This window comes from Tachysurus fulvidraco, chromosome 13 (assembly GCF_022655615.1).
Source record: "Tachysurus fulvidraco isolate hzauxx_2018 chromosome 13, HZAU_PFXX_2.0, whole genome shotgun sequence".
In the NCBI taxonomy this organism is placed as follows: Eukaryota; Metazoa; Chordata; class Actinopteri; order Siluriformes; family Bagridae; genus Tachysurus; species Tachysurus fulvidraco.
The window spans coordinates 14,831,000-14,844,667 of NC_062530.1; the positions used below are offsets into that span (position 1 = coordinate 14,831,000).

The 13,668-nt window shown below is 39.2% G+C and overlaps 1 protein-coding gene across 3 annotated transcripts in view; it reads right to left on the reverse strand.

The window, feature by feature from the left end:
• Positions 1 to 13,668, reverse strand: part of carmil2 (capping protein regulator and myosin 1 linker 2) — a 47,813-nt gene that overhangs the window by 17,706 nt on the left and 16,439 nt on the right. For all 3 annotated transcript variants that reach the window (XM_047822157.1, XM_027161346.2, XM_027161347.2), the window contains exons 18-31: positions 13,452 to 13,533; positions 12,281 to 12,377; positions 12,052 to 12,106; positions 11,167 to 11,339; positions 10,968 to 11,036; positions 10,720 to 10,813; positions 10,513 to 10,611; positions 9,451 to 9,579; positions 9,212 to 9,325; positions 8,881 to 9,053; positions 7,905 to 7,992; positions 7,715 to 7,807; positions 6,976 to 7,042; positions 4,329 to 4,681 (exon numbers count right to left, since the gene is read on the reverse strand). In XM_047822157.1, coding sequence (XP_047678113.1) covers positions 4,329 to 4,681; positions 6,976 to 7,042; positions 7,715 to 7,807; positions 7,905 to 7,992; positions 8,881 to 9,053; positions 9,212 to 9,325; positions 9,451 to 9,579; positions 10,513 to 10,611; positions 10,720 to 10,813; positions 10,968 to 11,036; positions 11,167 to 11,339; positions 12,052 to 12,106; positions 12,281 to 12,377; positions 13,452 to 13,533 — 1,686 coding nt within the window. The remainder of the gene's footprint in view (positions 1 to 4,328; positions 4,682 to 6,975; positions 7,043 to 7,714; positions 7,808 to 7,904; positions 7,993 to 8,880; positions 9,054 to 9,211; positions 9,326 to 9,450; positions 9,580 to 10,512; positions 10,612 to 10,719; positions 10,814 to 10,967; positions 11,037 to 11,166; positions 11,340 to 12,051; positions 12,107 to 12,280; positions 12,378 to 13,451; positions 13,534 to 13,668) is intronic.

Below are 13,668 nucleotides of genomic sequence, written 5' to 3' on the forward strand. Positions count from 1 at the left end.
CCTGCTCTATTCATTTGGCAGGAGTTAAGGCCTGAGGATGGGAAATTTCAAAGCTGTGTACCGTTGTATATTTTGTGGGGAAGATTGTAAAACAGTGAGACGATGGAAGTGAACATTGTGTTCTTTTTTTGTTGTTATCATGGTTTCACTTTTCTCAGAGCAGAGTTCTGCACATTCATTGAAAGACAGATTTAGCCTCAATTATGAAACAACCTGAAGCAGCTTCAGCGTTTATGTAGGACTTTTGAAGGACAGAGGCTAGAATTCCGCACACCTTTCAGTTCTTCTGGTGTTGTCTATGCTATTAATATGCTATGCTATAAACTCATGCTGGTGAAATTGGGAGGCATGGAAAAGGCATGGAACAAGCTGGTTTTGCACTTTAGGCCTGGTGCATTCATCAGCCAACCCTTTCAAATCTTCAAATTCTAAATAGACTTTCACAGTTTAACCTGCAGTTATATTTTACATACTCTCATGTCTCTGTAAGAAACCGATATCACCACCACCAAGGGGACGCCATGTCAAGTCAACACAAATTCCACTGTAATTGTCTGCTAGAAGCAAGGGATCATGCAGCTGCTTAAGACACTTAACTGATCAGGTTTAGTGACAAGTTTATAATTTAGGATGTGGGGTGTGAGGGTGTTAGTGAGGAAATTTAGTCGTGACTGAAAATGAACCTGTGCATGCAGTAACGTGAAAGACAAGAGGTGTGTATGTGTGTGAGAGAGCGAAGAATGCTGAGCTGGGAATATAGCAAGATGGCAAGAGATAGATAGGTTTACGCAGACTGAGACTACTAAAACAGGTGTAAGGAGCTATTTACTGAAGACATCTAATATTTATAAATATTTTTTTATTTGCAAATCCCATTTTATTTATTTGTGAATTTCATTTCTTTTTGTGAAATTTGTAAAAATATTTGTGAAACTCTTTATATTTATTTGTGGATCATAGTGTATTTATTCAGAATAACGAAACAATTCTGACCCCATATCTAAAGAAGCTAAGAGACAAAAGTGACACACATTATTTAAGCCACACAAACCTAAACCATCACCCCTTCTCCATACTATATTATACTCTCCCCCTGAGACACTGTCTTTATTCCCACTCCCCAAATGTCACACATTATGGACACTCACTCACTTGTGGATCACTAGTTAAGGGCATCAGGTATAACTGTGTTCGCAAACTTAAGCCCCTGTGAGTTTCAGAGGTTTAATCTTTGCTCTACAGAAAACTGAAAATTTTTCAGTAACACCTCATTAGCTGTGATCGAGAAGCCTCATGTGATATACAGCAGCAGGTGTAATGAATGTGAACAACAAGGATTATTTATTCTAGCTTTCTGTTTTTTTGTTTTTTTAATGCGTTTGGTTGAGAAAGTAAAACTAAAAAGATTCACCAAAAAGATTAGTTCGGATTCATTCACTGATTTGTTCGGTGAACCTTGTTGTCGCTATAAATATATACAAGTCTACAAATGTACAGAGACTTGGTGTATAATGGTGTTTTTATTATGAGGTTTTCACCTCAACAGACAGCAGCAGATCTGTTATATTTACCAAGAATTTGTCAACTGAACAACATTTGCAGTACTTTCAGTCATGTTTATTGTGTAAGGTCATCATCAGTCATTACATGTCCATAAATTATTACGTGTGTGCAGTCAGAATCACATCTGAACTGAATGAATGGTGTCTGGTTTGTTCATTTCGTTCATGACAGACGATTCCCATCCCATTCACGTAAACGAATCGTTCAAATACACCGATTCGTTCACAAATGAAACAGCATTAATGAATTCTGATGCCTGTCTGCCTTTAAGTGTGTGGTGTGTGGTGTGTATAATATTTTGCCTCACATCATTCTTATTTTGACATTGATGATTATATAATGTATTGCTCAACCATTACAATGACATTGTTGAGCTGTTGATAAATATTAGATATAACACCAGGGCTAGCTGTCACTTCTACCCAGTAAATACACTCTCTCACATATTCCTGTGGTCTAAGGCAGAGGTGACAGTGTTTCCATGCTTCCTTCTATATCTGAACTGAACCAGGGGAGAAGAGACAACCTCTCCAGAGACTCTGATCTAACAAAGCCAGTCAGCCTGACTGCACACTGAACCCAGTGATACATACAAACACATCAACAAAAAAAAGATGTGCAAGAAAAGATTAATATTTTCTTGAAAATACACACATAGAGTTCAGCGTGACAAACCGAGCTCTACATGTACACCCACAGGTATCCATGACAACACAGCAATGGAAATCTCCCAACTCACGACACTGGCTGAGAGGAAGCAGCAACAACACTGCAGCTACCAGTCACACACTCTGGTGGTATACAGTACAGTAACAATGTACTATGTACAGCCTATAAACTAAACATACCAACAGGTAGCCATGACAATTTGTTATTAGCTCTATGGTGTTATTGTTAAGACAAATTGATTGATATGTAGCACAAAGGCAAATACATCCCCACTATTGGATATATGAATATGTGCTAGAGCATGTGAATACACAATCACACACACACACACACACACACACACACACACACACACACACACACACACACACACACACACACACACACACACACGCACGCACACACACAGACACACACATGCACGCACACAGATGCACGCACACACAGCATGCTCATATACAGTATTATTTTGCATATCGTGCCTATGACTCTTACAGCACTGAAGCAACCAAAGGGGTGTTTGTGTGTGTGTGTGTGTGTGTTAGAGAGAGAGAGAGAGAGAGAGAGAGAGAGAGAGAGAGAGAGAGAGAGAGGTAGAGAGTGTTCCTACACTTAGCATTGCTATCAGACCGGCACCTATTACTATGGCAACCATTTGATCAGTCACCAACCAGGAAATACAGCCATCAGTGGAAAAGACAGATAATACACAGGAAGAGAACAACTCTCACACACATGTATACACACATAGACAAGTGTGTACTGTTAAAAGTATTGCCAGAATAATGGATGGCTCATCTGTTCCACTTCCAGTAAAATCCTTCATTTTTGTGTAATCACTGCTCTGATAGTCAGAGGAATCACGGTAATAAACTTGGTAGGGTCTTAAAACAGTGCACTGACTGCATTTTACTGTTCGACTGACTGGTAGCTCAAACTCGGCTCAACACACACTCGTCCAAACACGCCTCCCCACACAGTCACACCACACACAGTACCATATATGGAGCATTTTTTAACCAGGTTATTCAAACCAAGGGGCGTATGCACAGATCATAAATATATACAATAAATATTAAAAATGCTATTTATTTATTCAGTCATTTATTTACTCTCTTGGCCAAATATCATAGTGCTCTTGATAACAGCCTATTTACACACACTCACAAACCATCACACACATCCACAAAGACGGGTGCAGATTCAGAACCAACACTGTGACACTATTTCTGTGAATTACGTCAATATACAGATCCACCATTCTTAATGACAGAGAGATGACAGAGAATATCAAAGGCAGCGCAAAAGACAGAAAGGGACAGGCAAAGAGATAGAGAGAGAAAAACCTCCTTGATGTGGGAACATTAATAATTAAGACAATACAGCAGTAACACCAAGTGGACCCAACTGGAATGACTGAAGAGAGACCATTCCCTGTTCTGACAGTACGCGCACACACACACACACACACACACACACACACACACACACACACACACACACACACACACACACACACACACACACACACACACACACACACACACACACACACACACACACACACACACACACACATCACCCAGCTGGGAATCACACACAGCACCTTAAAAATGGCAATGAAAAATACACACACCCAAAATGTCTCTAACCACCACAGCCCTTTTTCTCTCTTTCTCTACATTTCTATTCATCCAAATTTTCTCTCCCCCCATGTTATAGCATTATTATGAAGCAAATAAAAAAAACATTAGGAAAATAAGGGGAAGGAATTACAGACAGAGAGAGCCTGGAGCTGCTGCATGATCTATACAGACATGCACTCACATGCAGCCTTGGTTGCTGCTGCGGTGGCTGCTTGCAACAACCTGAGTGCCGCCATCTCCCTCTCTCTATCCCTCCCCCTTCTCTAGTCTTCTATCCTCCCCCATCTCACTTCATCCCACTCCTGCCTCCATCTCATTCCGATCTCCCTTCTCCATTCTCTCCATCCCTCTCAGTCAGCTTCCATTGCTTGCAGCCGAACCTCTCTGCCCCCCCTTCCCTGCTCTTGCTGTCTTTTTTCTGCACTCATGCACCCCATTATCCCCCTGTACCTGCGGCTTGCTGGGTGGCTGCCTGTGGTGGCGATTGGGTCGGGGCCTGGTGCGGGTGTAGTGCCTCAGCGTGTGGCCTTCGCTGGGCAGGTCCATAGGGGGCTGAGGAGGTGAGGGCTCAGGACGCCGCGGCTCTCTGCTGCTACGAGCAGCCACAGGACCAGCGCCACAGCCACCAAACTCCACCTCCCTCCCCAGCTGGGTGTGGCCTGTTGTGACCGACAGGCCCATCGCCAATGACAACATCCCTCCCCCTCCTCCTTCTCCTCCTCCTGACTCTCTGTCTCCCTCCATCTCCTGCTGGGACTGCGCACTCGCTCGTGCCTGCTGCTCGCCTTCCGTCTCCAGCAGACCTGCAGAGAGAGTGAGAGAGGGAGAAAAAGACACAGAGATGCAGAGAGAGAGATACAGGGAGGGGAGAGGAAGCAAAAACAGAGAGATAGTGAGGGAGGCATATGTATGAATCCAGTCCTGTAATGTGTTAATCCAAAGAGGGTATGAAGTAAACAGGACAGAGGGGATGTGTGTTGGAGGTGGGAGCTGTAAACAGACAAGGTTTATCAGAAAAAGGAAATGATTACCAAATTGGCATGGTGATGCAGCAGAGGATAAATGTAGATGGAAAAAATTGCAAAAAAAAAAAGCAAAGTGGACAAGAGAGAGGAAGGACTCTCCTGTTTGTAAGCTAGCCGTCCCTTCGTTCTCCCTCCCTTATTCCCAATGAGAGACTCAGTGAGCTGTGATCAAAACGATTTCTGTTAGCCACAGAAAGCACTCACTCCACGGCTGATATTTTATTCACAAGCATACAGTACAACCCATTCTACACAGTTTGCCCTCCATTTTTCAACCTGTGCAGATAAGTAGAGGAAATCCCTTGACAATAATAAAGGGATACTCTATTCACATATGATGGGGAACATAAATCAATCTCTTAATGAAGTTACGGTAATTAGAAAGTAATGCAATAATGATAATGCAGATTTTATTCACAATTATGTGCAAATCTGATTTAAAAACTTCATGAAAGCTCACAAATTTTTATTCAATGTACTGTAGCCTAACATTTGCTCATTTGGCTGACTTTTAATGTATTTGAGCATGTAAATGTGTAGAACATAACAATGTCATTAAAAATGAAAAATTCATACCTGTCTAATTAAATAGTCTGTGGCTTTAAGCATTGAGCCACCACTTCCTTTCAGGTTTACATTATTGAAACTTATGTGTAAAATCTACACAAACACCTTTAATTACCATATTTCTTTTGTAAATGCTATTGTATGAACAAATTAATAATTTAGAAACCATTCATATCCAGTTTGAAAAAGAGGCTAATTGTTATTTAACCTATACACATGCAGTACAAACAATAAAATGTATTCACTCATACACATACTTAAACATAAGGAAATACTTTTGAGTATTCCACATACTTGATATAATTGATTATTTGCCTATAAAGCAAATAAACAGCCGGTCATTTCAGTAGCCAGTGTGTATAAATGTCACACTGACACAATTGTTCTGTCAATAACGCTGAGAAATTGTGAGAACACGAACAAGCTTAGGCACATCAGATCACTCACCAATGGGATTTGAACTCTCTATTATTAAATTTTCACTAAGACTGTACTTAGATTAAGAGCAGCTGCAGATTTACCCTGTCCCACAACAGTTTATAAGGCACATCCCACATGAAAACCTACAGCTAATAGCTTCACTGAGGATTTGTAACAACCGATCTGTAACATGCAATGTCTGACATCACAAGAGCAGACTTCTGACATGGATCAAGAAAGTTCCAAACAGACATTTAAAAAATTTCAGACCCTTAACCAATTCTCTCATATTACATTTGTAAATTTGGTACATTACGGTACAAGCCAAACAAGAAAGCTTTACTCAAAAAGTATCACCTGAAAGCATGTCTGGCATTTAACAGAACGCATAAGAGTAACCCAACGGCGATGTGGAAAAGGTTTAGTGGTCAGATGAGCCCGAGATAGAGATTTTTGACCAAAACTCAAAGTGTGGCACAAACCTATAACTTCCCATGCCTTAAGATAAAACCTTCCCCACAGTGAAGATGGTGGAGGCAGCATCATGCTAAGGGGATACTTGTATAGGGAAAATATAGGGAAGTAATGCTAACCTGCTAAAAAAGACTGGAGCTTGGGAGGAACTTCAACTTTCAGCGAGACAATAATCCCAAGCGAAAAGCAACATTAGTCTGGCTTAAGAACAAAAAGTTAAATTGATCCTACAGTGACCCAGTCAAAGTCCTGATCTCAGATTCACAAATTGCTTTCCACAAGCATCGCTCAAACAACCTAAACAACCCGGAGCAAGAGTGTAAAGCTGGATACTTACACAAGCAAGTTTTTAAAGTTTCTTATCTTTCTGAAAAATATTTCTCAGCATTAATCCAATGCCATCTTTGAATAATTGATTTTGAGTTTTAGTGTTTTAAAATAAATGATCAAACAGAATGTTTGTTAGTAGAAAGTTTCAGTGTTATATTTGTAATTCAATGATATGAAAGAATAGGTCAATTGAACTAAATACTCAATACCGCTTAAAAAAGTAAGGGAAAACTTCATCATCATCTATATATTATATACATTCAAGGATGTAAGGGACCTACTTTTGACAGATGGTGCAGGACGGATGCTTCGGGTGCAGAAACTGTTCCTCCAGATAACAGGAACATACTGAAGACAAGACAAAACCAATGAGCTTTGTACAAAATTTTCATCATGGCAAAACAGTACTAGTTATTTGAATACTTTAAATGAATGCAGGAATGAATGTCTTATGTCACATTCCAGAGTATTTATTTGGATTATGTAGGGTATATGTTTCATTTATTTTTTTAAGTGTCAATCACAATTTCCCTTTTTAAGAAGTAACTAAAAGTCTATAATAAAATAAAAATAAATCCCCCTGTTCTTTAAGCACATGTCCACTAAAATTTGTCATGCTTCATGAGTTCATTCAAATAGGCAGATACGGTGCAGATTAGTCCCAAAGCTGTGCATGAGGAACAGTTTTCAGGCAGAAAAATTTAAGCAGAAGCAATCATTTGCATGGCAGTATAGTCAATAACACAAGGGAGTGTTTTTTTCATTATTCATATGTTTATTACAGATAAACATAATTTAAGTGCATCATTATATCAATCTGATCTGTTTTTTTTTTTAATATTTCATATTGCTAGTCAGTAATATTCCTTAACCATAAGCCAATATAGATATATTGCTTTTCTTTTAGACCTTTACAGCATGTTTAATGACACTACCAGTCACAATCAGCAGATATGATTTTGCAGACTGTGATGTTCAATGTGTGTTGAAGAGATGTGAATTCTGTGTCCTCTAACTGACCTCATCAGTAGGGAACACTTGCTCCACCACTCTTAGCTGTGGGACATTGGTTTTGCTGTTAACGGGTTGGGAGTACTCTTTTAAATGCTTATCCTGAAATAAACAAGATTAGATTAGACACATCACACACATATACATGCCTGCACACACTTCCAGAATTTGAGGCCTGCATTCTCAAATTTAAACGCACCAGTTTTTGCTGCGCCACTGACAAATCCTGCAGAACTTCCTCGATGATACTCTCCACCAGAGAGACGCTGACTGACAGTTTCAGTTCACTGAGAGAGGAAAGAAGGGGTGGAGAATAGATGGAGAGTTAAAGAAAGACAACATGAACAGATAAAATTTATTACTCAGAGCAAAACCGAGATGAGAAACATAACAGGATGGCAGTTATTTCAAACAGAGGCAGCAAGCACAATGCATATTTACAAAAGTGCTGGGGTTCTTCAAGGCCTTGAAGCTGCACGATAATGAAACTAGGTTAAATTACATGAAGCCTAGGTTTAATACTATATGTTATAATAAAAGCAATGCACAATACACTGGGGTTGAGGATTATACATACAATCTTTCCCCAACACAACCCCACAACAGTGATTATGTCCTTGTATAGTTTTATATATTTATATAATGTCCCACTTACTACAATAAATGAACCTTCTACATGTATGCATTTCTACATCATGTGTTTAATAAAAACCTGTTATTTACCTGTTTACTTTTTGTTGAGCTTAAATGTTTCCCTGAAGTGGAAATTCTGCACTTAATTTAAAATCATTAATCCATAAGTATTTTTTTAAAGTGACTCATGAAATCGTGACCATTTACATTTTTCCACACAGTTTTAAAAACAAAATAAAACACAAATTAAAGTTTGACCATTGAAATACTAGCTAACAAAAGAACTGTATGGAATAAATTAATTTTCCACCACAATAAGGCAGATTGTCATCTCTTGATTTCCTGCACTGGAATCAGGAATCAGTGAACTTCTAAACTTTAAACTGATGAAGCCATAAATCATGCTCACAATTAGAAAAGTTCATTAAAATGCTTATAAATGTCTTATTATCTAATGCGTGTTATTGTGGGAGATATTTTCATTCATTTGAATGTTATTTATTATTATTCATTTTGTCTGTATGTGTGTGTGTGTGTGTTACCTGAGCTTTTCTGTAATGCTGCTCTCTGCTTGTTGTACTATGCTCTGGACAAAATGGACAGCCTGTCGTGTTTTGTTGGACACACGATTGGCCAGTTGCTCGCTCACACTTGTCCTCTGGACAATCCGAGGGCAGGCGGACTGTGCAGACTGCAGCATGGCCTGAGCCTGCTCCTGCCCAGGACATTGCAACCAGACATACCTCTCAGGACAAAGCAATCTCTCACACACAGGACATTATTTCTATGTAACACATTACAACATTTCCAGCAAATGAAATAAATGTTCAAACAAGTGTAATGTTTAAGGGATAAGCAGCTTTTGCACTGTACCTGGATTTCCTCAGTCAGCTCACTGGTAATAGCTTTGGCTGTATCATCCAAAATATGCTGCACCATCACACCAGCAGATGGCGACCTTCCCAACTCATAGATTTTGGGTAGAAACTGAAGAATTAAGGCTCATGTTACATATCCACAGATTACTCAGTTAAGTCATCATATTGTCCCATTTTTAATATACATAATATCAGGATCTGGATAAATAGAGTAGAGTAATAGTCGGATCATACTACAATGGCTGTCCTGGCATGCTGGAGAGCTTCCTCTGCAGACAGGATATCGCTCTGGACTTCTTGGATGTTGTAGCAAGCCAGAGGTCTCATGGTCTCCTGAAGGCTCTGACAGAAGTTCTGCACTAGCTAAAGAGGCAGAGATAGTTAGAAAGAATTCTTGCAGAGCAGAATATGTTTATTAGCTATGTTTCTATCTAGGATATGGTCTAAAGGCCTTAACACATGCATCCTCACATTTAGACATTTAAATCCAACAAGCAGTCTTTTCGTTAAAGATAGTGATATTAACTCATACAATAGTGCCAATGCCTGTGTAGTTACACATAAACTATACATGCAATTAAATTGGATGTTCAATAATAAATGACAGTAAATCTTGTGGCTGTGTTTTGTATTATGTGACAGTTTTGACTGTTCTGGAAACAGAATGATTTGTTTCAGGTTACTACACGAATGACAGGATGAATGTAACTGTATCTGTATGAACTCATGCTTTTCTAATTAGTCTTTTTGTTCTGGTCGTGTCTGAATGTTATTAACTCCACTATGCGAGTATTGCAGATTGGACCAAGGTAGCATATACAGGAGTTATACAGATGTCTCATTTTAAACTAACAGACAGTCTGTTTTAGTTGGTATGTAGGTACAAGAAGAGATACACATACATACACACATACTGTATTATTTATAGAAGATGTACAACAGTGCATAAATCTGCAGTCATTACATTACAGCTGCATGTATACTTTATGTGTAATTACACGGGCACACTGTCTTGTCTAGCCACAAAGAGAAGTCCAATTGATCTTGTGTATTGACTTTCAGACCGACCGTAATATTGTTGTTGTAATATCTGTTCTACTTTATGATGCAGGTTATGGTCATGAAAATAAATTGTAATTGGTGTTAAGTTAAAGGAAAATTATAACCAAAAGGAGAAAACTGCTAGAAGATAGAAATAATCAGGGCCTGTTGTTGAAGTGATGAATATGGACTTTATTCCGTGATAAATTCCATGTAACTATTATTTTAATTCAATAAGAACTGTGATATTTGAACCTGTTCTGAGCGGCTGGTCTTCAGACCCTGCTGAAGATTCAGCATTTGATCTGATTTAATACACAGCTTCTGACTGTTCCTCTGTAAGCACGTCTGGATCTGCACACACGCACACACATACACACACACACACACACACACACACAGTACAATTAGACATCTCCACTCATATTCATGGTATAGAGCAAGTGAGTATCCTTTACTAACCTTCCTCATTGCCTCTTCAGTCTTCTCCGGATTGGCTCGGTAGGAGTGAGTCATATCACTCATTGGTATGGACATGTGCTGTAGTGTGGTGTTTCTAAACACACACACACACACACACACACACACACACACACACACACACACACACACACACACACACACACACAAACACACAAATGCTGTATTTTAATAATCAAAAATCAAAATAAACTTCCAGTACACCTCCAGTTACACCGCAAAGCACACACCTCTCCAGAGCGTTGGCCACGTCCATAAAACCTGCGGCAGTCACATTGTTTCTGTCCCAGACCAGTGTTCTGTGTACGAAAACAACACTGCATTAGTGCAATAAATAAGTATTCCATAACAGTTCATAACATTGGAATGTAACAATTAGAAGTTATGCTAGGGCACATACAACAAAGTGGAAACAAATACGAGGTTTACTTGAGTTTGGTGTTGATAATCAAAGCTTTAGCTAGCATCTTAGCACCAGTGTCTCCAATACAGTTTCCACTGATATCAATTTTGGAGAGGCTGGAGTTGCTGCCCAGGCTGTTGATGAGGATGGTGGTGCCTGTCTTCAGCTTAGAGTCACTCACTGATAGAGATTCCAGTGGCTGGCAGAACAGAGAAACCAGTTAATCTGGTGTTTCATACAGCCTGACCCATCAGCTTTATTTAACAAATATTCTTATTCAATTCACTACATAACTATTGTACACAAAACTAGTGTTTTTCAAAAAGAACCTTTACAATGATCCATATTCTCAAAAAATGCCAAAAATGCCCCAAAAAGGTGTTTAAATGGTCAGTTTCTGTATGTATGTGACTTGCATTTGGTATTTGACAGATGATTAATGAAGAGAAAGACAGAAAGAGGACGAGGCCAGCTGTAGCACAGTTGGTCTTAAAGATAGATGGATAATTAACAAGGCAGTATGCCTCAGAGGAAAGAAATTGTGGGTGATTAAAACTCCTGCCTTGCTGGAAGGAGGAGGGGTTGGCATCCCTGAGGATTCCTACAGCCATTCTAGTGCTGTACACAATACATGGCACCACCTACATAAGCACACAAGTTACTCTACTTCTATTGTCTGTTATTAGGTACAGGTAATACAGATAAGTGATCTTATGACCTTTATACACAGCTTAGTTGGGATTCAATAACAGTGATTATTCTTACAGCTATGGACAGTCAACATTATGAATCAGCACCATTAAGAAACAATCTGAATCTCCTTTTCCAAAGCTGTTACCATTCCACAGATAATAACGGCTGCATGGGGGTGTATGTGATGAAGTCTTGTGGTGAAAAGATTCATTACTCACACACTCCTCCTCCTGGATGAGCTGTACGATTCGGTGCAGAACATCTGTCAGAGCTCTGAGAAATAGTTCACCAAGAGAGGAAGATAATGGTGAATGGGATAGCAAGATGGAGTGAACAGGATGAATACATGGATAGAAACACTGATTAAGTGAAGAATGTGTCAAGTAGGTAGTTCAACAAGATTACTATGTTCCACTCATTACAGAAGATGTTTCATCAAGACCTTACCTAGACTTCATGGCAAAGTTGCGTCCGAGGGCTAGGTGTCGTATTGAGTGACTACGGCCGATGGAGAGCACCAGAGTCACCATGTCGTTCTCAAAGCCTGTGAATCAAACAGAAATAGACAAAGAAATGGGCTTCATGCACCAATATCAACATAAACTTCATCATCATCTTCGTCATCATTATTATATCAGCATCAAATAGTGCTATAAACTATATTTTCACATAAAGGTCATGTATTTTCTGGGAACGTATCAACAATTATGTGCTTCAGTAACATCAGCTCTGATCCTGTCAAATGCTTCAGTTGTGGATTTATACTGTCTCAGATGGCCTTGGATGTGTGTGTGTGTGTGTGTGTGTGTGTGTGTGTGTGTGTGTGTGTGTGTGTGTGTGTGTGTGTGTGTGTGTGTGTGTGTGTGTGTGTGTGTGTGTGTGTGTGTATGTGTGTGTGTGTGTGTGTGCAGTAAAAACGCTTGGCTTGATATAACATTAGCTCCCAGACAAATCAGTTATTTAGTAATAAGTGGGTAGTAATCTCTGTCTCTGTATTCTTAGAGTAAAGCCTCTCTGTGAAGTCCAGACTTTTATTAATGGCAACACTGACACATCTGAACCTGCGTTTGTCTCAAACTCAGAATTCTAAGATCAGTCACATGTTCACTAATCACAGTCTCCTAATTACTTGTCATGCACACTTCCTGAAATAACCCAGACTTTCACACACTCTCAAGAAAAAGTGTTATTTAGTCTGGTCTAGTCTGAATTTATTGCCAGCTCTCTGCCTCATACTTCAAATACTGTAAAGGATTTCCATTTTGTTACTGAATGATTCATAATAGCTATTAATAACATTCTTTAACATAAATAACCAATTAATAATTTGAGATTTTTTAATAAGTTTATTAGGTATGTATCGTTTATGCCTAAGGAATTCCGGATACAGATTAGGTGTCTATAAATAACGCTTTAGATGTAGCACCAGAAACTTCATGCAGAGCTGCTGAAGCCCTGATTGGTTTGTGAAATGTGTAATATTTACAAAGTTTATTAAGTAGGTCTCTTTCTCCATGTCTTTCTTGAAATTAGTTAGTAAGAGAGGAATGAAAATGTGATGAACATGCAAAAAAGATATGTAAGATTATACAGAAAATGAGATAAATGGAGGCTGTACCATTGTCAGACAGATCCAGGCTGCAGATTGCCTTTGCTTCAAAGATGTGCTCCTGAATGACCTGTGCTCCACTGGATTTCAACTGCACATAAATAACATGTAGAATCCCATCAACCTGACCAAAACGCCAGCAGAATACTTTGTGTGTGTGTGTGTGTGTGTGTGTGTGTGTGTGTGTGTGTGTGTGTGTGTGTGTGTGTGTGTGTGTGTGTGTGTG